The 23947-nt window shown below is 42.9% G+C and overlaps 1 protein-coding gene across 13 annotated transcripts in view; it reads left to right on the top strand.

Annotated features, from left to right (window-relative positions):
* SLC4A7 (solute carrier family 4 member 7) overlaps nucleotides 1-23947 on the top strand; it is a 117974-nt gene that overhangs the window by 20846 nt on the left and 73181 nt on the right. The window contains exon 1 of one of the 13 annotated variants that reach the window (XM_066627130.1): nucleotides 971-1049. The exons of 11 other annotated variants lie outside the window; for them this stretch is intronic. In XM_066627130.1, coding sequence (XP_066483227.1) covers nucleotides 1014-1049 — 36 coding nt within the window. In that variant the 5' untranslated portion in view covers nucleotides 971-1013. Of the gene's footprint in view, nucleotides 1-970; nucleotides 1050-17056; nucleotides 17103-23947 lie in introns of those variants that run through there. One more of the 13 variants, XM_066627133.1, reaches the window with a different exon arrangement.

Raw genomic sequence — 23947 nt, 5'->3', positions numbered from 1 at the left:
CATGAAATTGGTGTTAATGGTTAAATCACTTTTATTCCCATGAGGAGCAAGCTGGCTCAATATCCAAAGCTGGTAAAAGGTGCTCCCTGGTAATCCAGGAAAAGTGCTAAATCCCATAGTACATCAAGCTGTGAACATGATCTTTAAGCATGACTGCAGCCTCATCCAGAATAGACTGTACTCTACTTTCAGATTTCCCCCAAAGTCCAAAACTCTGGTCTTGTTAACTTTCTATCAGTTCAGGACTTCAACTGTTATCTTGGTATGATGAAGTTCATTATTTTGGATACAGATTATAGTCTAATGATGACAAATTTTAGAACTATAAGTGCACACTCTAATATTGAATGCTTTTTCCAGTTCTGTATTTATAGCTGCTGTTTTCACAGAAGATATTTTTGCCATTGTTTATGATGTAGTTTCTAAACAAGCATTTTTTCTTAAATAACTTCATGTAACTCAGTACATTCTAAGAAACAAAATACAAAGACAATTTGTATTTCTATTCTGTATTGGGGATTCTCTCCCCCTCTTCCAAATAGCTTCGGAGAGATCCTTTCTCGAGAATAACATGCACTGGAAGGTCTGTGTTTTTCATAACATATAAACACACACAGACTGTATTCAGTTTTGCGATCTGAGGCAAATACATATAGTTAGTGAGGGTGAAGCCTCAGATCTTAGTAAAAAATTGCAATGACTAGGCTGTTTTTAGCTACTTCTGTAGCTAAATGTTAAGCCCCAAACCACATAGTTTCAGTTCCTTTTTTGGTGTTCTCTTAGTAAGAATTGAAGTCTTGCCATATTCCTCAATTCTGCTATTCTACAACCAGCACAGGGTCACAGTTATTGGCTTAGAAGATTAAGTATCCTTGCAAGATAATTGGCTGCAGCAAAGCTTTAAACTGGTGTACAACTGTGTAGCATAAAGTGGTTGTATGCCATCTAGTATTTTGAGATTTGTTTCATTGCAGTGTTGAACCAAGGACACTCTCTCATTCCTCGGCACCAGCATGGAGAGAATGCATCTAGACAAGGAGCTGCTACCAGTATGTGTATAGTACCCTCTCTGAGGAATTGTTTGCAATTCTTATTATTAGAACAAAATTAAGGATAGTCATCATACTTCCAGATAGTGTGCTTTGATTGTTTAAACAATATTGAATTGACTACTTCTGCACACTTCTGTAATATCAACGTTGGCAACTAAACTTGTATAGAAGTAGAAATTGTTCAGTTTTATACTATGGCCTTTTTATTTTAAACTCTTCAGTAGAGTTTGCAGCTAAAATGTGTTATAGTTGTTTCTTTGAAAGTTGCTCTAATTTTTCTCAGTACTCTCTCATCAAATTTATTTAATAGGTTTTTACCCCACTTTTCTCCCAGAAGGGCAGTTAATTCTCCATCCTCTGTCCCTTGCATTATATGTACTATCATGATTTTTTTTTTAAGTCTGTACTGTATGTTTCAAGTGTCATGTAAACTGCTTTTGTACACCATCTGTACTAAAGTAATCTGTGATGGATGCCAGCTTGAATTTTTTTGTATATGAAACAAGTTTTTGTATGTAAATATGTATTATCATAGGTATTCATCTCAGTGCAGTGTTTAGTAGGGAGTACTACTTACTTGGAACCCAATGGGGATTAAAGCTAATGGGAGTTCAGTGTTAATGCTGTGGAGGAAAGTCTTGGTAATGTAAGTTGAACTCATTAAAGTAGCGGCTAAACAACGACATGTACAATGTTTGATATCTCTAGCCCTCTTGCTTGGGCTCCATATATAATGGTCACTGGAATTCTCCTTTCCTATCCTCCATTCTGTGGTGTTGCTTTTAAATGAGACATTATGTTGCTGTACATATAGCTGTTGCTAATTTAGAGACTGATTTAATCTGATTTAAGGTTAATCTGCAGTCATTTTAGCATTGAAAGAGACTTAGAGTTTTTCCCTTTGTTTGGCTTTATGTGGAGAAAATTGGTTTATTCTCAGTTAGTGAATTTAGAAAATACCTTGATTCAAAATCTGCTATTAACTGAACAATTATAAATATGGGCTATTGAGTAAAGTTTTTGTCTATACTTGCATCTTTCATTGATCATATTTGCTCTGTGCATTGAATTGTGAAAAAGTTATCTTTAGGTTTTAGAAATAAACACAAGTTTTTAAAGTATCAATTGCTAAAATTCACAGTGCAAGCTTATGTACGTCAGATGGAGAAATACCTGTACCACCAAGTTCAATGGAATTTACTCTCCGGTCAGTTAGTTTAGGATTATATCCTTTTTGATCTTCCTGCCATAACCTTTACCCTAGACCAGTGGCCTTCAACCTTTCGTGCCATGACCCCAACAAATAAAATATGAGACTGGGGAACCACAGCTGATACTGCACCCTGACCAGAAACTGATCTGTACACTCTTAACCCCGTTGCTATCCACTCCACCCCTGCCCACTTCGTTTCCCGCTACCCCTTGTATCTTCACAACAACTCTGTGGAGTAGCAACCTGAACAGTGCCTGCCTTAGGAGCTGTGGGATGAGATAGTGAGAAAAGGTTGTGCAGGATTGTACCAATAATTCAGTTTTGATAAGGCAGTACCATTATTGGATCGGATCCAAGCCTTCTCTTGCGCAAGCTCTGAAAGATTGCCCATGACCCCCCAAAATGAGGCTTCTCAATTCTCATTGAGGTTCTTCAACCCACAGGTTCAACCCACAAGTTGAAGAACACTGTCCTATAGAAATCCCTGTTAAAAACTTAACACAGTAAAACCTGTGTTATTGTCCTTGAGTAAAATGTTCTCTTTTGCTTTTAATGTATGTAGTAAACTGTAAGTTTACTATTGTGAAATTTATATCACAATTTTGTATACTACTCGTCTTTTGTGGAGTATGGGAAATTACCATATACCATATGAGACTATTGTTCCATCTAGCTCAGTATTTTCAGCACTGAGCTGACTGGCAGCAGCTGTGCTGGTAAAATCCCGAACTGTAGACAAAGGGCGCAATCCTAGCCCCTTACGTCAGTGCGTTCCAGCACTGACATAAGGACAATGCAGCTCTGAGGTAAGGGAACAAACACTTTGAGGAGGCCTCCGTGAGTGACACCCAACTGCAGGATGCAGCACACGTTCCATTGGCACCGCTATGCCAGTGCTGGAAAGCACTAACATAAGGGGTTAGGATTGCGCCCAAAGCTTCATAAAATAACCTGAGTACATATCAAATGTAAGGTAGTACAAATTCACTTAAAGGCCTTGTTAGAAAGAAATTTTAGCTTGATTCCTGAAGAATGATATAGGCCAGCTGTTTTCAAACTGTGGGTCCGGGACCCAGCAGTGGGGTCATGACACCATTTTGGTGATTTATGAAACTGACAGGACAGATTAGGCCATGTGTGTTAAGAGTTAAACAACCTGCTACTGGGGTGGGGGGGGGCGGTGGAAAGAGAAGCACTGTTGCCCTGTCCAGTCACCATTATAGTTTCACTCCTTGGCATGTATAAATTGGGCAGCAGCCCCTAGGGCATCTCAAAAATTTGGGAACCATTGATGTAGACACCTCATAATTTTATTTAAGCAAATTGCTGTCTGAAAGCCCCATTTCCTAGCTATCAAACACCTAATTTCTTATAGTGGGTGTATCTAGAGACAGTTCTTAGTTATAGAGTTCAAATTTCTCACAAGTTTACATGAAAGAAGGCAGTCCTTCAAGTATACTGGTCCAAATTGTTTGGGTCTCTAAAGGTCAAAAACAGTATCTAACATTGAACCCAGAAATGTTACAAACCAGTAGCCACTATTGATTTTTATACCAGTTAGATATATACAAACTAGCTCCATCTTAGTGAAGACTAGCTGCTGTGTCATAAGTTTCTAAATTTTATCCAAAAGTGTCTCTTCATACACCACATTATAGCAGTCTAATAGGTAAGTCCTTGCAGAACTTCAGACACAACCAGAAGAGGCCTCCAAAAAGCACTTCTGATTTCAGTCAAAGGCCTCTGGCCAGGCCTTCTGAGCTTGGAGAGACTGTGTAAGGCTTCCCTGAACCTCAGAAGGCCTGGATGCAACCAGAAGACTCTTAAGATTGTGCCTGGTAGGTGTACCCTCCTGACCCATGTTTGGTCAAATCCGCAGTTCTGAAACCCACGGATAAGGAGGGGTCAACCTGTATGTGTTTTTATAAAACATGTTAAAAGTGGAAAGGTGGAAAAAATGTGGAACTTGTTTTCATAGAACCAAGCATCTCTACTAGAGTTCCATTTTCCTACTCTAAAGACGTTAGACAGTAAGTCATTGCATTGTTTTATTTTGGAGAGAAATTAGTGTTGTATTAAAAACCCTTAGTATCTGTGGGTTTGGTATCCATGGATATGAATATCATCTGGTTTTGAATCCGTGGGGTGGGTCACCTGTAACCCTCTGAATTTGACTGGATCTGTGCTCCGGTTAGGTCTGCCGGGCCTTCTGAGGGTTGAAACGCTCAACTTCAGTTTTCAGCTGAAAACGAAAAGTTATGCTTTTCATTGTGTAGTTGTGCTCCAGGCCCAACTGGAGCACAGCTGCAGTTGGGTCTGGAGGCTTTTTCATGCCCAAATCTGCTGATTTGAACATCCATGGATTTCTGTATCCACTGGGGGTACCAGGAATGGAACCCCCCACAGATAACAAGGGCTGCCCTGTATTTAGAATTATTTGTTCTGTTCTTAATGTATGCTATCAAAATTTTACTGGCCTAATTTTTCCCCTTTCAGATAAATCATTTTTAGTGTAAATCTTGCTGCCAAGATACATATGTCATGATTAAAGTTAAAAATGTACCACTTGAAACTATGTCAGCACAAGCTTTTGGGGACTCTTGTCCACACTGTTGGAAGCATGAAGTGTTATCCTCAGTTGGCAGGTAGTGTGTGTGCATGGATAATACGCACATTCAGGAAGGGAAAAAATGTTGTAAAAGGTTGGAGTCAAAGTGCTGTGGGCTGGAATATGTTGCCATTATTGAATAAAATTAAAATGTAAGCCAGAACTAAAGGGACTATTCAAAACAGCAAGCATAGTAGATAAAGAAGTCTTTCAACTAGGATGAGTTAGTTTACAGTGCTTGGGATAAAAACAATGGCATCTGGTTGTAGCCTAAACCACTAGTCAAACATGTAAAAGATGGGATGAAATGCTTATGGAATGTGAGAAGTACAGGAAAGCAGAACATGCAAGATAGGCACAACAATGATTTCAACATAACTACTAAACAGATACCTGGATGACCTCGCCTGTGGCAGACTTCAGAGGGGCAATTTTCTTCTGTGTTGGACCTAGGGCCTGCTTGATACTGTCATACATCCCCTTGATGTTGCCCGTGTCAGCTGCTATCTGTATCTGGGAGCAGAGCTGGAGCCAGTAGTCGTTAGCACATCTCCTGGCAGTCTGCTGAACTTTGCTGCGAGCAGCTCAGAGGACCTGCAGGTTGCGCTCACTGGGACAGGCCTTGTATGCTGCTTGAGCTCTCCTCTTTTCCTCAATGACTGGTGTCAACTCCTCAGAGTGGGCTTCAAACCAGTCTGCCGTCTTGTTGGTCTTCTTGCCAAATATGGACAAGGCATTGTTGTAAACGGCATTCTTGAAATGTTCCCATTTGTTGGATGCGTTTGCGTCTGCCGGGCCTGGAAGAGATTCCTCCAGCGCTTGTGCAAATTCCTCCACTTTTCTCTGATCCCGGGTCTTGCTGGTATCAATGGGAGGTCTTCCTTCATTTTTCGTGTGGTACAGTTGCTTTGTTTGCAGTTTCACTCTGCTGCAACCAGGGAGTGGTCAGTTGTTCTGCCAAATATCCCAACTCCCTTTTAATGCCTGCTTTTTGGCTAATTAACACCCTCCTTTTCCAGGAACAACAGCTGCAGTGTGCAATGGAATGAACACAGAACTCCTTATCTATAGCAAATAACAAGAATTTATTGCTACAAACACAGACACTCCCTGCACGTCCTCTTGTCCAGAGGCTTTCCCTCCCCAAAACTCCACTTAACTCTGGGGGTAACGTCTGAAGCCTCCAGTCCAAGTCCAATCCGGTCTCCAAAACACAGTCCAGTCTTCTGCAGTAGAGTTCCTCCTCTCCAGCAGTGTGTCTCCTCCAGCAGGGTCCTGGCAGTCCTCTCTTCCTGTAGGTCTGGGTCAAGTAGCCCTCTTGGTCAGCGTCCGGCTTGGCCAGCCCTTTGCTCCTTCTGAAGCTGCCTTTTATCCTGCAGCCCCTTGTTAAGTCCAAGTTAGGCTCAGCTGAGCCATCTCTTCAGTCCATAAGTCCACGTCCATTCAAAGTCTCATCAAGGTCAAATGAAGCTCAGGTGTCCAACCAGGTCTCCATTGCCTTGATTGATTACAGCCTTTCCCAGAGCTGTCATACAGCTGTCAAAACATGGGATCACTGTCAACACCACATCATCCACCTGATGATCTTCTGATCTTCCATTACATCAGTGTCACAGGCAGCACCTTGATAGCTGCGTGTGATCTTGATGCTGGGAAGGCTGGAGCATCTGGTGAGAATCAGGTCGAGCTGGTGCCAGTGCTTTGATCTTGGAATGGATGATGGCCGGATCCCAAAGGATCTCCTCTATGGAGAACTTGTGCAAGGAAAGCGCCCTACAGGTAGACCACAGCCGCGATACAAGGACATCTGCAAGAGGGATCTGAAGGCCTTAGGAGTGGACCTCAACAAGTGGGAAACCTTGGCCTCTGAGCGGCCCACTTGGAGGCAGGCTGTGCAGCATGGCCTTTCCCAGTTTGAAGAGACACTTGGCGAACAGACTGAGGCAAAGAGGCAAAGAAGGAAGGCCCATAGCCAGGGAGACAGACCAGGGACAGACTGCACTTGCTCCCAGTGTGGAAGGGATTGTCACTCCCGAATTGGCCTTTTCAGCCACACTAGATGCTGTTCCAGAACCACCATTCAGAGTGCGATACCATAGTCTTTCGAGACTGAAGGTTGCCAACAATAAAAAAACACTAAACAGATAATCACTGACCAGTTACTTGAAAGACGCTAACCCAGTGGTTCCCAAACTATGTGCTGTGGAGCCTTTGGGTGCTATTTTGAATTCTCAGGGGCACTGGTGAGGTTGTCCCGGTGGCTTCTTCTTACTGGCTGTCCCTTTGTCACCATCTTGAATCTTGAATGATTCAAGATGGAAATGACAGGGGGAGCCAAGTGATGGTGCCACTGTGACTGCAGGGTGCTGTGATCACATAAGTTTGGGTACCACTACACTAACCTAACACTTTTAAATTTGAAAATTCTTACTTCATGTGTTAAACAACTTAGTTCTGCCAGGAAGACTTTATTATCACATATTATTATTGACTTAAGTTAGCATATCATGAGCAAAAGACATGTTGAGAAGTACTGTAATACTTCTCATAACCACATTACCTTTAGTGCTGCTTACTACAGCTCTCTTCATCCTAGGTTGATGGCTGTTACAGCCAACAAGTACAGCACATTTTGACTAATCAGTGCTAGTTTCATTCAATGATATATCCTATAGCACTGCTTTAAGCAGTGCTTGACATTTCAGGAACAGATCTCTCCTGTTAATTGAGGTATTTCTCTATTTCAAATATGCCTATAAGCCCTTTGCTGAATGTATCATGCATCAACATGATTCAACATGATTCAATTCAAGCTCTCTTGAGAGATCGGAAGTTCATGGAAAATGTTGATATTCCTGGATGCTTGAACAACTGTCCCTTTTTATTACTATCTTTCAGTTCTAGGTTTTTTTTTCCAGTCCTTGTAAAGTGATCTTAAACTGATGTTAGAAACGTTACAACTATGCAACCTCTCATACTGTCCAGCTGTTGCTTTCACTGGCTAGGAATCAAAGCAAGATGGTATGTGAGAGAGAATACAGATAACGTGAATGTTGGCTATGGAGGACTTTGCAGTACACTTGAAATATTACAGTATGAATATTGCAGGGTATAATAGTTGTGTACTTCAGCAGTATCCATGAAAAAGAGACCTTGGCAAATTGGTCACTTTTAAAATCAGTTTGAGCTGTCAAGGGTCTGTTCAAATTAGTAAAAGCCAAAAAGTCACTGGATGTACCAAAAACGGATGTTTGGATCTAGTTGAAAAGACAAGTGGAGGGGCAACACCAAGATGATATAAGGGTTTATATTTTTGTTAAAGTAGCATGGAAGAAAAAGCATTTAGCTGGTGCTTTTGTCATCTTGAAAATAGCAGTGGCTGCATGCTTCTAGTAAGCACAACTGTGAATAGACCAGTAATCTTCAACATGGACATAGTGTTAAAGATGGCAGTTGTTGCTGCTTCTGGTCTCCCTAGGCCAGTGATGGCAAACCTTTTAGAGAACAAGTGCCCAAACTGCAACCCAAAACCCACTTATTTATCGCAAAGTGCTGACACAGCAATTTAACCTGAATACTGAGGTTTTTGTTTAGAAAAAATAACTCCTACATTAACATCTTTGTGCTGCTTCCCTCAGCCTTTGCTGTGCAGTGTAGAGTGCTGGCTGGGTGGCTGGTTGGTTGTATGAGCGGCTGGAACATAGGAACATAAGAACATAAGAAGAGCCCGCTGGATCAGGTCAATGGCCCATCTAGTCCAGCTCCTGTATCTCACAATGGCCCACATCTATAATAAGGAGGTAGCACATACCCATCAGGGCTAGTAACCCATGATGGAGTTTTCCTCCAGAAATTTGTCCAATCCTCTCTTAAAGGCATCTAGGCTAGATGTTATCACCACATCCTGTGGCAAGGCGTTCCAAAGGTTAATTACATGCTGGGTAATTGTGCTCACTGTGTACACACTGGGCAATTACATGCTGGGTAAGTGGGTGTTCCTCTTTTATTGATCTGGGGAGAGTAACTGGTCCTCCACACTCCAGTAGTGTCTTTTTTGGTGGCTGTCTGCTGATGTTCTTTTGTTTCTTTTTACATTGTGAGCTCCTTAGGGACAGGGAGCATATAAATACTGTCAGTAATAGTAATACTGTGCAAGATTGCATTCATTTTTTAGTTAAACCAGCAGTATCCTAGTTGGATGGCTCTATCATGCTGTATTTCATGAACACTCACAGCTATGTGAAATTCTGCATGCACTTCTTTTCCAATAGGATTGGAGAAGCAATTCTGTGGTTTACCTTTAAGATCATATAAAAATTAGTTTTGTGTGAGGTTCTTACAGATAAGCCTCCAGTGGGTAACAAGGCAGGGCCAGCAGTATGTGCAAGGCTGGTGCCGCAAAGCCCGTGCTGTGGCCTGAGCACTCTGCTCCCCTCCAGATATGCCACGCTGTGAGCTATGCTCCCCTCCAACCCTGCAACAGGAATGTCCTCGCCTCACCTTCAGGCTGCAATCCTACTGTCACTTTCCTGGGAGTAAGCCCCACTGACTACAATGGACTTACTTCTGAATAGACATGCATATTAGTAGTCACCGAAGAAGCACTGATCAACATTGAGTGCCTGCCTTTGCTGGAGGAGCTTGACAGTGAACCAACCCTAGAAGAACTTCACGTGGCACTGGACTCCCTTGCGTTTGGCAAGGCACCTGGAAAAGACAGCATCCCTGCTGAAGTCCTAAAGTGCTGCAAAGAGATCTTCGTCACTGAGCTGCATGAAACTGGAGAGAAGGTGGAGTACCTCAAGACATGAGGGATGCAAACATTATCACGCTGTACAAGAACAAAGGTGACAGGGGTGACTGCAACAACTACCGTGGCATCTCTCTCCTTAGCGTTGTAGGAAAGTTGTTTGCCCGAGTTGCACTAAAGAGGCTCCAGGTACTTGCAGAGAGCGTTTATCCAGAATCACAGTGTGGATTCCGAGCCAGCAGGTCCACCACTGATATGGTATTCTCCCTTAGACAACTGCAGGAGAAATGCAGGGAACAACGACAGCCACTCTTTATAGCCTTCATAGATCTCACGAAGGCTTTCGACCTGGTCAGCAGGGACAGCCTCTTCAAGATTCTCCCCAAGATCGAATGTCCACTCAGGCTCCTCAGCATCATCAGATCCTTCCACAAGGACATGAAGGGCACTGTTGTCTTCGATGGCTCCACATCAGACCCCTTTGACATCCGAAGCAGTGTGAAGCAGGGCTGTGTTCTTGCACAACCTTGTTTGGGATTTCCTTCGCTGTCCTGCTGAAGCATGCCTTTGGAACTGCAACAGAAGGCATCTATCTCTGGACCAGATCTGATGGAAAGCTCTTCAACCTCTCCAGACTGAGAGCAAAGTCCAAAGTCCAGCTGAAATGTCTGCATGACTTCCTCTTTGCCGACGATGCAGCTGTCACTACCCACTCTGCCAAAGATCTCCAGCAGCTCATGGATCGTTTTAGCAAGGCCTGCCAAGATTTTGGACTGACAATCAGCCTGAAGAAAACACAGGTCATGGTTCAGGATGTGGACTCACCTCCCTGCATTACAATCTCTGCGCATGAACTGGAGGTTGTCTGTGACTTTGTGTACCTTGGCTCAACGATCTCCGACACTCTTTCTCTCGATACCGAGCTAAACAAACGCATTGGTAAAGCAGCTACCACGTTTTCCAGACTCACAAAGAGAGTCTGGTCCAACAAGAAGCTGACGGAACATACCAAGATCCAGGTCTACAGAGCTTGCGTCCTGAGTACACTTCTGTACTGCAGCGAGTCATGGACTCTTTGCTCACAACAGGAGAGGAAACTGAATGCTTTCCACATGCGCTGCCTCCGACCCATTCTCGGCATCATCTGGCAGGACAAAGTTCCTAACAACACAGTCCTGAAACGTGCTGGAATCCCTAGCATGTATGCACTGCTGAAACAGAGACGCCTGCGTTGGCTCGGTCATGTCGTGAGAATGGATGATGGGGGGATCCCAAAGGATCTCCTCTATGGTGAACTCGTGCAAGGAAAGCACCCTACAGGTAGACCACAGCTGCGATACAAGGACATCTGCAAGAGGGATCTGAAGGCCTTAGGAATGGACCTCAACAAGTGGGAAACCCTGGCCTCTGAGTGGCCCGCTTGGAGGCAGGCTGTGCAGCATGGCCTTTCCCAGTTTGAAGAGACACTTTGCCAACAGTCTGAGGCAAAGAAGGAAGGCCCATAGCCAGGGAGACAGACCAGGGACAGACTGCACTTGCTCCCGGTGTGGAAGGGATTGTCACTCCCGGATTGGCCTTTTCAGCCACACTAGACGCTGTGCCAGAACCACCTTTCAGAGCGCGATACCATAGTCTTTCGAGACTGAAGGTTGCCAATACAATTAGTGGGCTCTCAGGCTGCAATCCTAGCCACGCTCTCCTGGGAGCAAGCCCCATTGACTATAATGGAACTGACTCCTGAGTAGACATGCATAGGATTGGGCTCTTAAACTAGGATCAAACACCCCCCCCCTCTTTTGACTAGGGCTGCAATCCTACCCTCACTTTCCTGGGAGTAAGCCCCACTGACTACAATGGACTTACTTCTGAGTAGACATGCATAGGAGTGGGCTCTCAGGCTGCAATCCTAGCCATGCTTTCCTGGGAGCAAGCCCCAATGACTTTAATGAGACTTACTTCAGAACCAGCACCAAGTGCAGGGCTGGTGCCCCAAAGCCTGCAGCAGCAGCTTCCTGTGTGCCGCCTGCCTTATCCCATACAAGGGAGGGAGGAAGAGCTCCCATTGGGCTGCTGGGCAGAGGGGCAGGTGATGTGAGAAAGTCCCCTCACAGAGACTTCCTTCTCCCCGGGTGGCCTGGGGCGCCTTGGGAACACGCCTGAGTCTTTGGCATCAGCCCCCCCCGGCATCAGCCCCCCCAGCCTTATCTCCCTCTTCCCCTGCTGTTCCTTTCCCCCCCCTTGGCCTCGCCCCTCCCTCCTTTGCCCCGGCTGAAGCAGGAGGAGGCTAGCTTTGTGGCTGCGCGTGGGCTCCTCAACCTTCCAGGGCAGACACCTGCTGGTGCCTCCCAGGGGCTGCGAGCCTAGAGGCTGCGAGCCTGGGGCGTGTGCCCACAGAAAGGGCTCTGCGTGCCATAGGTTAGCCACCACTGCCCTAGGCTATTGTGAGCTCCAAAGTCTCAGATCAAGTCATGGAAAAATTTTCCCAGATTCAAACTGTAAGTGAAAATGTGATGTAGGTAATAGTGGCTGGATAAACTTGGTTAAATAATGGCTTGTCTCTTATTTGGGTGGCTTGGAGGAGTGGAGAAAATGAGATTTGTCCTTCCATGCACATTGGCCCTAGTCTCTGCAAGCAAATAAAGTAAAAGGGAGAAGGAACTCTCAGGGCCCATTCCTATCCAGCTTTCCTGTGCTGATGCAGCCAGGCCAAAGGGGCATGTGCTGTATCCTGTTGGGGAAGGGCAGTCCAAGAGGCTTCCTCAAGGTAAGGAAACACTCCCTTATCTTGGAGCTGCATTGCAGCTGCATTGGTGCTGGAAAGTTGGATAAGATTGGATTCTCATTTAAATAAAAAACAGGGGGTGGACTCAGACATTATAGAATAGGAAGAAGACCAAGAACCTGGACACCTTCCCTCAAATGTAGCTGACAAAATGAGAGTTTTTAGAATCATAAAGTTGTAAGGGGATCTTCACGGTCATCTATTTCAACCCTCTTGCCTGAAGCAGGAAAATCCTTTCTAAATTCCTTTGGAATGTCTAGTTAGACAAGCTCTTAAGCTGAGAGAGTTCCTTTTTCTGGGCTTACTTGCTGTCAGGCTTTGTAATCAGAACCTCATTAGTTCTGTTTTAAACTAAAGAAACAATGACTGGAAAAATCAGAGATAGAATTCTCATATGCTGTAATGCAAAGGTTTTCAAACTGGGGTGTCGCGATGCTCCAGGCTGAGGGTCCTGGCCTCTTTACCTTTAAAGGGGCGGGGGCAGCCAGGAGGCAGGGAAGAGGCAGCTCAAGGGGCTGCAGGGTCTTGGCTGCACTTACCACAGCTCCTGTAACCTCCTGGGGGTGTCCTCCTGTGTGGCTGTCCACAGGGCTCCCGATGCTTCCAAAGTGAAAGTGGGGCGATTGCAGTCTGCCTCCGCAAAACCGGTTGTGGAGCGCAATTGCTCCACTTTAACTTCTGATGGGGCTGTAGGGACTGGGGTGCACTCACCAGTCCCTGATGCAGCGGCTCCCCAGGTCAGCAGCAGTGAAAGTGAGCGATCGCACTCCACTTCCGGTTTTGCGGAGGTGGAGTGCGATCGCTCACTTTCACTGCTTCTGACCTGGGGAGCCCTGCAGAGGCTTGTGCAGGGCGCTCTGCACCCCCAGGACGCTGTTGCAGGGACTGGTGAGTGCACCCCAGTCCCTGCAGCCCCCCTTGAGCGGCGCGATCCTGGGGATCGCGTTGCAGCCTCCCCTCGCCCCCGCTGCCTTCCCTTGCCCCGCAAGGACTTACTGCAGGTTTCAAACCGGGAGAGTTTGAAAACTGCAGCTGTAATGGATATATAATCCAAGCCTTTTGAGACCTTTTAGTAGAAAACCCTCTAGTGCTACTTCTACTACCTCAGAGAATGTGAACATTCTTTAGCTGTGAAGAACTTCTAAAAATTGTTGTGATGTTTGCAGAATCTTATATACAGTAGATCTTATATATTATCTTATATCTTATACAGTAGATCTTATACAGTAGATCTTATATATTCAGAGAATCTTGTGTATTGGAGGTTATTTGAATCTGTTGACGTTTTTCAGGAATGTAGGAAAATATAGAAGAACATGTTGTACCAGAGGAAGCCATTATGATAACATTCACAAATAACAGAAAGAAAAGCCCACTGGGTGCAAACAGTGTTGGAGCTAAATCTCAACCAAACCAGTGACAACACTCTAATCTGGGAGACATAGTTTCAGCAGTATGTTGAGAATTCAAATAAATGGTTATTCTGCTAAAGGCTCAGCAATATCTTGCACCAGTATATCAGTCTTGGTTAAGTTGGATTATACCTTGACACTGCATATGACACTGCATAAGGATTCCGGCCTTATTTATTATTTTTAACCACCCTTCCTCAAGGTGCTTAGGGTGGTATACATAGTTCCTTCAGTCCTCACAACAACCCTGTGAGGTAAGTTAGGCTGAGAGACAGTGACTGGCCCAAGATGACCCAGGAAGCTTCATGGCTAAGCAGGGATTTGAATCTGGATATTTCAGGTCTAAGTCCAACTCCAGAACCACTTCACCATCCTGGCTTCAATAATCTTAATTAAGTTCACTGCCTACAAAAACATTCTGAAATATCCTTTAAAATGAAGATGGTACACATTATCTTACTAATTTTAGGACAATTTTCTCATGGACATTCATGTTAGTCAATATTTAATAAAGTTTTAGCCAAGACTTTTAATAAATAATCCTCCTAGCTAGCTCCCCTTTCATTTACTTCTAAAACATCTTGTGTTTAGTCCTTTGGAGACATGTAATATCAAAGGTTTACAAGTAAAACAAAATAATTAATGCAAATATGGACCTTATTAAGTGTAAGGGGATAACATTAGCAAAAAAATTCCTAACTGCATAAGAACACTGGGATCTGAAATGACTGATTACCAGAAAAGCACTTGGAGCTGTGGTGGGAAGATTACTGAAGCTTCCATTTATCATGTAGAGGCTATGAAAAAGGCAAAATTCATATTGCATGTTTTTAGGAAAGGAAGTAAAAATTTTAGGCATTGTAATGTCCTTATATAAATCTATGCTGTGATAAGACTTGAAATACTGTAGGATTCTGATCACTCAGCCTTAAAAAGGATATTGGAGCTGGAAAAGGTATGGAGAAGTGCAACCAAAATGAGGGATTAGAAGATTTTTTTAAAGTGTTTGTTCTTTGATTTGGGGGAACATGGAAAGTTTGACCCTTGTAGGGAAAGGAAACGTTTGCGCCTTTTCATAATACTATAACTTTGAATTGTAATATAAAGCTGATTGGCAGTAAGTTGAGGATGGGAAAAATTTAAAAAACAAGCATAGAATTTATTCCCACCCGATGTGGAAAAGCCACTTATGTGACTTTAAAAAGGAGGTGCTAGACAAATTCATGGAAGAGAGGATCTTGATTGTCATTGGTAGTGACATTTTAATGTTGACAGTATAATGTAGTGTACCTCTAAATGTTAGTTGCTGTTGATAAATGGGATCTGCCTTTAGTATCCAGCATTGTCTGACTAGGTCACCTTGGTAGAACCTAACAAGGAAATTCTTGTGTTCACTAATGCTAAAGTGTCCACACCAGCAATAGTGATAAACTGGAGTAGTTTTAAACTATGTAGTTTGGAATTTTAGAGAGAAGTGTTACAATCCCTTGTTATGTGTAAACTTGTTCAACATAAGGATTGTATTTGAAATTTATTATGAACTGAATTACTGTGAGTATTTCATTTGTGCGTATCTGGTCACATTGCCAGTTGTAGCAATATGGTTATGTATAATTGGCAGACTAGAAGGTGACTTTTTAATGTGCCCTAAAAAGCAGCTGCTGGTTTAGTGATGTGTATAAAACTGACTTGAAGTGCCTTATTAAAGTATTAGAAAGCTATGTGTATTTGCTCTGTTTATAGCAACAGAGAATTTGCATTTTAGAGTTCATGCCTTAGTTTAACTGGAAAATTAGTTCCTAAATTAGAACTGGATGTTGAATATCTAGTTCAGTGTCCCAATATTTTAAAATGTGTTTTTGTGAAGAATGAAGTCCAAAAATTTGAGTGTACAAGGTAGCAATAGCTGCTAGTAATTCTTGGAAGAATCTTTGCACATATTAGTTACATTGCTATGTGACTGTAACAGGAAGATTTATAAGGGCTGTAATCTAATCTTTACTGACATGCTGCATTCATATGAGAGCATTCTGAAGGCCATTTCTAACTTCAAGCTGGCAAAGGATATCGCCCCCCCCCCACATAAACTCAGTCAAGAGCATTCCAAATCGTGTTTAAAATACAGTATCTTGATAATGTTTGATGGTGTGTCTTATTATATAATGAGTAGTACAAGCAATTTTGTTGCTTTTTGAGATAGAAAATGAGGCAAAAATAATAAAACTTGTAATCAACTAAATACTAATAACTAATATGTAAAAATCTGAGTAAGAGCCAGTAGTGGTCGAAAGTAGATTCAAAGTAGCATTATGATAGATTTTATAAATAAGGAAAAGATGACTGTTCTACCTTCTAATGTTTGCATTCAGCTTTTGTTCATTTCTCTTTGTAGTAGTTCTGATTCCCAATGTGAGACTTCTTTAAAAAGGGTTATTGCCATTGTTTGCTCCAGTAGTGAACCCAGATAGTCAAGTACTGGTTATATTTGTATATATATATACAAAATAAGGGTCATCCAAAAATCAGACAGTGGTTTCTCCATACTTGGGTTAAGTATTTAAAACCAGATTTGGAGCAGGCGGTGTTAATTGTATCAACAGAATCTCTGGCTGGCAGCACTTGAGAAGTCCAGTTGAAATGGAATGTTTGGATGTTAATAGAAGAAGAGGCAGGAAAATGGAGGAAAGGGGTAGGCTGGGCTTGCTCAGTTTCTATCTTGTAGGGTGTATGTGTTGCTGAGGGGGATGAGACTTAGACAAATCCTGTTCCTCTCTCCTGAAAGAACCCTGAAGTGGAGAAAGTACAGTAAGACTGGTAGAAAAGTACTAGTCCTCTAGGCCACAGAGGGTGCACTGCAACATTTTGCTGAAACTCTTACTTGTTTCCTTCCCTCCCCCCACACCATATGAAACTTGGGTGAGGTGGTGCATATTAGTTTGGCAGCAAACCAAAGCTACTAAAAATAAGGTAGTTTCAGGATACTTGGGGAGAATTTCCTCAGTATACAGTAATATATCAATTCTGGAATTGACAGCTGCAGTTGAGTAGATACAAATTATGTGGTCAAATTTTCCTTTCCTCTCTGCTGTTGGAGAAAGGCAGGAATTAAAAATGATACAGTTTTCCTTTTCCTCTCTGGAAACTTTCTCACCTACGGTATAAGGCACTGCCTAGCTGTGAACTGGTATGCGTTGTGATTCTTTTGAGGTTAACTTGGATGTTGCTGGAGCCTTCCTGGCTGGAAGGTGAACCGCAGAACATTGGAGGAAGATCTATGCATCCTGTGTAAGTAATGTGAAGTGGTCTTGGAAACTCAGGTTGGTGACAATTGAAAAGAATAAATTTTAGTTCATGAGACCTGTTTTGTCTTATTTTAATTACCAGTTTTACCTATTTTTCCCTTGCCTCCCTCAGTTTTATCCTCCTTTAACAAAATATTTTTAAAAGTACAGTACTTGTCTTTCCAGGGGAAGAACTATTTCCATACCTGACAGCCTCTCAGAGCTAGCACTATACAGGACCAAACGGGGTTTGTAGCCTTGCTTGTTCCTGGCATCTCTGGCTCAGATCTGAGCGCTTTGTGCTTAATAATGCAGCATTCTTTCATTTGCAAGAATACAATTTTGAAAACACGCTATATGACAGCGGTTCCGGTAACTGTGGGCGGGAACCCAATTTTGGTGGGCTATGAAACTGACAAGGCAGCTTAGGCTATGTGGGTCAGGGGTTAAACAAGTTGCTGCTTGGAAAGGAAGCTCTGCTGCCCAATCACCATTATATCCATACCCTTCAGCATTCATAAATCAGGCAGTAGCCTTTAGAGCTGCAACAGCTGTTAGGGTTCTTTGGTGAATGCAGGCCCTAACAAACTCTCAAAGCAAGCTGCCCCCCTCATCAAGCTGACAAGGAAAATGTACTGAGCTGTATGGAAAGCGAGCCCACAAATGCTTATTTACTCATGGATAGATGAATTTGCCTCTGCTCTTAACAATGACCAGACAAGGACACCAGAATGGTCCCAACTGGTTGACTGTGGAGCTTAACAAATACTCCAGAGGGTGGTCTCCCCCCACTAGAGTGAAAAGGATAAAAACGGGCTTTAGCTGCTGGTAAAGGGAAATGCTTTTTCTATGCTTGAAAAGCTAGGTGACTTGGATAGAACGTTGCTTTAAAAATTGGGTCCCAGTGCTAAAATGTTTGGAAACTGCTGCTCTATATGAATTTCAAACTGAGGCTCCTGTTCCTGGCTGACTTGAGCTCTAGTCAGGAACACATTTGCTAGGAGTTTAGAATACATTTTATTGCAGGTTCTCCCACCTCATTCATAATCTTGAATTTATTTCATTTATAAATTTATAACTTGCTTTTTCTCCCAGTGGGCATTCAAAGTGGCTTACAACAATACAATACAAATTTAAAAACAAATGCAATACAAATATAAAAATATAAACATTAAAATTACCTTAGAACAATATACAACCAAAAAGGCCCTGCAGAAAGCCTCCAAAGAGGGAGCGGTTCTTAAACAAATATACAACCAAAAAGGCCCTGCAGAAAGCCTCCAAAGAGGGAGCGGTTCTTAAACAAATAGGGAGCTAATTCCATAGAGTAGGCACCGAAATGGAAAAGCCCCTACTCCTTGCTGCTGCCCCTCCCATCTACATAGGCAGTGGCACCTGTAATAGGGCCCTCTCTGATCATTGGAGAGGATGAGCTGGCTTAAATGAAAGAAGGTAGGTTCTCTGATATCCTGGCTCCAAGCCATACAGGACTTTAAAGGTTAAAACCAGCACCTTGAATTGGGCCCGGAAACAAATGGGCAGCCAGTGCAACTGCTGGAGCAGTGGCCTGACAGAGTTGAGTTGCTGCCCTCCAGCAAACACACAGGCCACTGCATTCTGCATGAATTGCAGTTTCCCAACTGTTTAAAGGCAGCCCCATGTACAGCATGTTCCAATAGTCTAATCTTGATGTCAACTGTGGCATGGATTACAGTGGTCAGGTCTGCATGATCTGAGTACAGCTGGAGCACCAGCTGAAGCTGAGCAAAGGCGCCCCCCCCCCGCCACAGCCGTGACCTGGGAATCCAAGAGCAGCTATGAATCCAGGCAAACTACCAAGCTGCAGACCTGCTCCTTCAGAGGGAGCACAACTCTGTTCAGTGCTGGACAATAGCACCTGCATTGTGGATTTTCAAACCAGGAGAACCTCTGTCTTGTCTGGGTTTAATCTCAGCTTGTTAGCCCTCATCCAGGTTCTAACTACCTCCAGGCAGTGATTCAGGGTCAACAGCCACCTTGGAATGTGGTGGAGAAAGAGAGCTGGGTGTCATCAGCATATTGGTGGCACCCCACTTCAAAATCTTGGATAGCCTCTCCCAGCAATTTCATGTGGATGGTAAATAGCATGTGGGTCAGAATAAAACCCTATGGCCTCAAGGGTCAGAATGCTGAACAGGCATCCCCCAGCACCACCATCTGGGACCTGTCTGTCAAGTAGGAGAATTCTATTGGGTAGAATCCTAATTACTATTCCTGTGTCAATCTGAGAATATTTTAATTGTTATGTGATGATGTCTGGTTCAATGCTGACTTGAGATGATTTGGATGATTCAATCATCCAACCTTTGTCTTACATTGTATGTATTTTAATTATGTCAATAAAGGTCTCTTGAACTTGAACTGAATTTTAATAATGTATAATAAAATGAAACACAATTAAACTTTTTCTTGTTTAGTACCTCTGTTTCTGCAGAGAACTGTTTCATAAAAATACTTAGCAAGCATGATTGCAGCTCATGTCCTTGTAATTTTGCACGTATTCAAATGGGCTTTTTTCCAGGCTTCTCCTTTCTAATAAGCCTATCTGTTCAACTGTTTTCTAGCAGTACGATGCATTCCCATGACAGTACTTCCAATGGAAAAAGAATCTTATCCTTTGTAGATAAGACTGTATAGTGTTCTTTAAGGAGAAAGTACTGCCTGTATCACATACTGTGGTAGTAGAAACAGTCTGTACAGAACAATTTGTACTTGGTACCATAATGGTTTACAAAGTATAAGGGGACAGATGCATGCCTCAGTAGGCTTATACTCTCAACCAGGGGTGTCCAAAGTTTTTGGCAGGTGGGCCACATCATCTCTCTGACACTGTGTTGGAGGGCAGGGGAAAAAAGAATTAATTTACATTTAAAATTCAAATAAATTTACATAAGTTTACATAAATTAATATACTAGAGGTGGAACTTATGAATGAAGGTCTTGCAATAGCTCAAGGCCTATAAAAGGCCTTGCACAAAGCAAGGCTGGCCTTTACTGCTGCTGCTGCAGCATCACACACGTGAAACAGCAAGCAGTGGAGGGAGCCCTCATCCCACAGCTAAAGCAAGAGGTCAAACAGTCGCCCTCATGCTGAGAGCAGTTGTGTCAGGCCATTGCGGACTCCAGCAAGTTTCCGGAGGGCCAGAGGTAATTGGAGACTGGGGTCTCCCGGAGGGCCACATTGGGAGTCCTCGAGGGCAGCAAATGGCCCCAGGGCTGGGGTTTGGGTACCCCTTATCTAAACTGCGACATGAGAAGATAACAGAGGAAAGGAAGGAAAATCAAAGCAGTGCTAAACAGGGGAAGAATATGCATTTCTTTCAGTTACATACTTGAGCGTAGTTACAGTGGGGTATGGGGCAAAAGTATTCCAATAGCATCATGCAAAAATGATGGGATTCAAAGGGATGGGATTTAAGGAGACATTCAAAGGAAATAAATTATATCACACACTACTCTGCTTTGGTACTTTTTCTGCTATAGTCTATGTGGATTATGTTTTGATAAACCTGTGCTTCCCTACTGTAACCATTACATCTATTTTATCTAATTTTTTCTTTTTCCAGAGTAAAAGACAAAGAATAGTGTGTATTTGCAGACATCTTTGGATGTTTTTGTTTTCAAATGTCCCTATATAGAAGGTAGTTTGTTTATACAAACATCTGCAGCAGTGTTGTGTTTTGTAATTTCTCAGATTGTTACTTGATTCTCTTGCTGTCACTGTTGACTTCATTCTTGAATAGGGTAAATGGTTTTACCATTTACTTGACTTACCATTCAGTCAAGTAATCTTTGTATACTTGGATGGAAAATATATATAGTAGTTTGTCATGTCAGTCAGTTGAAAGGTATTGTCAATTGACCACATACTGTATGATCACAGTGAAATAGTGTCAAATATTCCACGAAGCCAGAATGCCACTCTGTAGGTCAGTGGTCTTCAACCTTTCTTGTGCCACAGTCCTAAATAAAGTATGAGACTGGTGACCCACCGCCAATCCCGCCCCCCTCCTGGGACCCAATTCACCTACTCTCCATTCCTGTTGTGCCCCACTTTCCCCTACCTCTTGTGTCTTAAATAATAAGCTGAATATAGGAACTGTGGGGCAAGACAGCAAGAACAGCCTGCACAGGCTGATATCAAGAATTCATTTTTGATAAGGAAGTACTGTTATGGAACTGGATCAAAGACTGTCTTGTACAGGCTTTGAAAGGTTGCAGTGACACCCCACATAAGACTTCAACCCACAGGTTGAAGAACACTGCTGTAGGTCTTTTTAGCACAGCTATTTAATAGTGTAATTCTATGTGTTTTTTCAGGTATGTATAGCAGTGTTTCTCAAACTGTGGGTTGGGACCCACTAGGTGGGTCACGAGCTGATTTCAGGAGGGTCCCCATTCATTTCAATTTTTAATATAATTAGACTTTATGCTACCATGGCATGTGACTGCATTGGGGAAATGTTACAGACCTATACTTTTAACAAGCTACTCTGTATATGCTTTTAACAATGATAGTCAATGGGACTTACTCTTGGAAAAATGTGGGTAGGATTGCAGCCTCAGATTGCGGGAAAAAATTTCCTGCTTGATGATGTCATTTCCGGTCATGACATCACTTCCAGCGGGTCCTGGCAGATTCTCATCCTAAAAAGTGGGTCCCGGTGCTAAAAGCGTGTGAACCACTGATGTATAGGATTGCAGCCTTAGCGGACCACTGAGCTTTGACCTGTACCTGAATATTAACTTATTTTTGTTTCGTCTTAGTTTAGAAATGCTGTAACTAAGCTGAATCTACTGTTCCAAGATAGAAAGAAGAAAACTGATCAGTGACTTGTTCACATTTATGGAAGGCTTACCTAATGCTGTCTTCTTTTAAAAAACTACTTCATTGTTTTATAAGAGCAGTCAGTTATTTTAATTAGCATAAGTATCAAATCTGTTCATTAAAAGTTCTTTTGTTTTAATAAAATTATTTGCCCTTTGGGCTGGTCAAGTAAGCAAATTTAGCAAGCATAAATCTGAGGAACCTTGGGGCATTTTAGGCCAGGAAAGGAAGGGGTATGATCTTCATGTGTGTTGTTGCTCAGATCCTCCTTCCTCATGCCCCAGAACCTCCCTCAGTTCTGTCCGATCCCTGTCCCAATCCTCTCCCAAGCAGTCCCTACCACCACCTTACCTGCTCTGGTAGGGCTTCCAGGAGCCACTGGTGCATGTGTGCAGCCTCAGATTGAAGCTCATGATGGTAGTGCAGCTTTCATGAAACCAGAATGGGGCTTACAGCAGTGTATTGCAAGATTCACTGCCATAGGCCCTGAATAAGATTAGGCTGTTAGATAATGTAGTATTGTATTGATAGAATTTATTACAATTTGTTTTCAGTGTTGCAATCTTTCCAGTTAAATGGGGGGGGGGGGGAAAGTGAAGTTCTAATACAATTATCAGTTTTCTGGGAGGATGACAGAAGTAACTGGTGAGGAAGTTAGAATCAAAGGAGCAACTGTAAAATAGGTTAGGATATCAATATACAGGTGGAGCCTATTTATCCGCGTTAGTTCCATTCCGTGACTCAGTGCAATTAACAAAAACGTGTTGTGTTAAATTCCATAGAGTTAAGCAAATATGCTGCAGCCTGACACTTGGGGCTGGAAGGAAACTAAGGCAGCTGTTATCAGTCCCCCTCCCCTCTGCTCTTTCACCTCCACTCCGTACTCAACTCTCAGGTTGCCAGCTGTCCTGCTTCTTTCACAGTGGGATGCTGAGCTTTTAAGAGTCCCATGCATTTCTACTCAGTGGATAATCAGTGGATAAATAGGTTGGACCTGTACATTCCAGAACTTAGTCCAGAAGGCAAAGAATTGTGACTGGATACAAGTTTCACATTTAAGTGCACTTGTAAAAGACACTGAAATACTGATGCTGTGAAATGATCAACTACCTCAGAGTGATGACTAACACATTGACATATGTGTGGGGGGTGATCAATAAAAAAACGATATGTCTGGTTTGTTCTCTTATAAATCAGAAAGCTATTGGTCTTGAACAGCAGTACTGTATTGTACACCAAGTTGTGACTTCTGAGGAGGGCCATCCCTGGCAGTGTGCAAGCCCAGGGCAACTCAGCCGATTCTACCCCCCCTCCCCCGTTATGGCCATATATTGGCCATGAAAGTGTATAGGGCTCTATCCAAGGGGGGGCTCTACTTCTAAGTATCATAATGAATTATTTCCAAACGTACAATACTGTGAATGTAAGACTGCCTGATATTGTCAGAAGTAGGGCTGTATTTCTCTGCTGCTGGATCTTGAAATCAAAATGCCTACTTGAATACTTCATTTAAGCAGATTTGTATTAAGAGTAATGTAGTCCTTTTTCAGGGTAAAGTTTTTTCTTTGCATATAGGCTCAATCATTATGATAGCTCTGTAAGTGAGGCTAATGCTAATACAATCCCCAGATTCCAGGGTGAGGCAGATGTTTGTTTATATGTTTACAATGGATTTTTTTGGCTGCTAATCTTTTTAACTGTATTAAGGGCCCAATCCAGATTGGATATTTGGGTCTCTTTTTGTGAAACTGCATAGATCTCACGTAACCTCTTGAAATACAGTAGTTCCTCTTTATCTGTGGTCTTGGGATCCATGGATCCCACCATCTGCAGTTCCTAAGACCACAGACCATGGGACAGCCTCTGGCATTCTCTGAGGCCAGTTTGTGCCAAGGCCCATGACCCCTTCCTTTGGCTCTGGTGTGCCCCACAGAAGCACTTGGAAATGCTTCCGCAATGTATTCTGGGGCATCCTAGGGCCA

The sequence above is a fragment of the Tiliqua scincoides genome, chromosome 5 (assembly GCF_035046505.1).
Source record: "Tiliqua scincoides isolate rTilSci1 chromosome 5, rTilSci1.hap2, whole genome shotgun sequence".
NCBI classification, from domain to species: domain Eukaryota; kingdom Metazoa; phylum Chordata; class Lepidosauria; order Squamata; family Scincidae; genus Tiliqua; species Tiliqua scincoides.
This window is presented reverse-complemented; position numbering and strand designations above follow the sequence as displayed.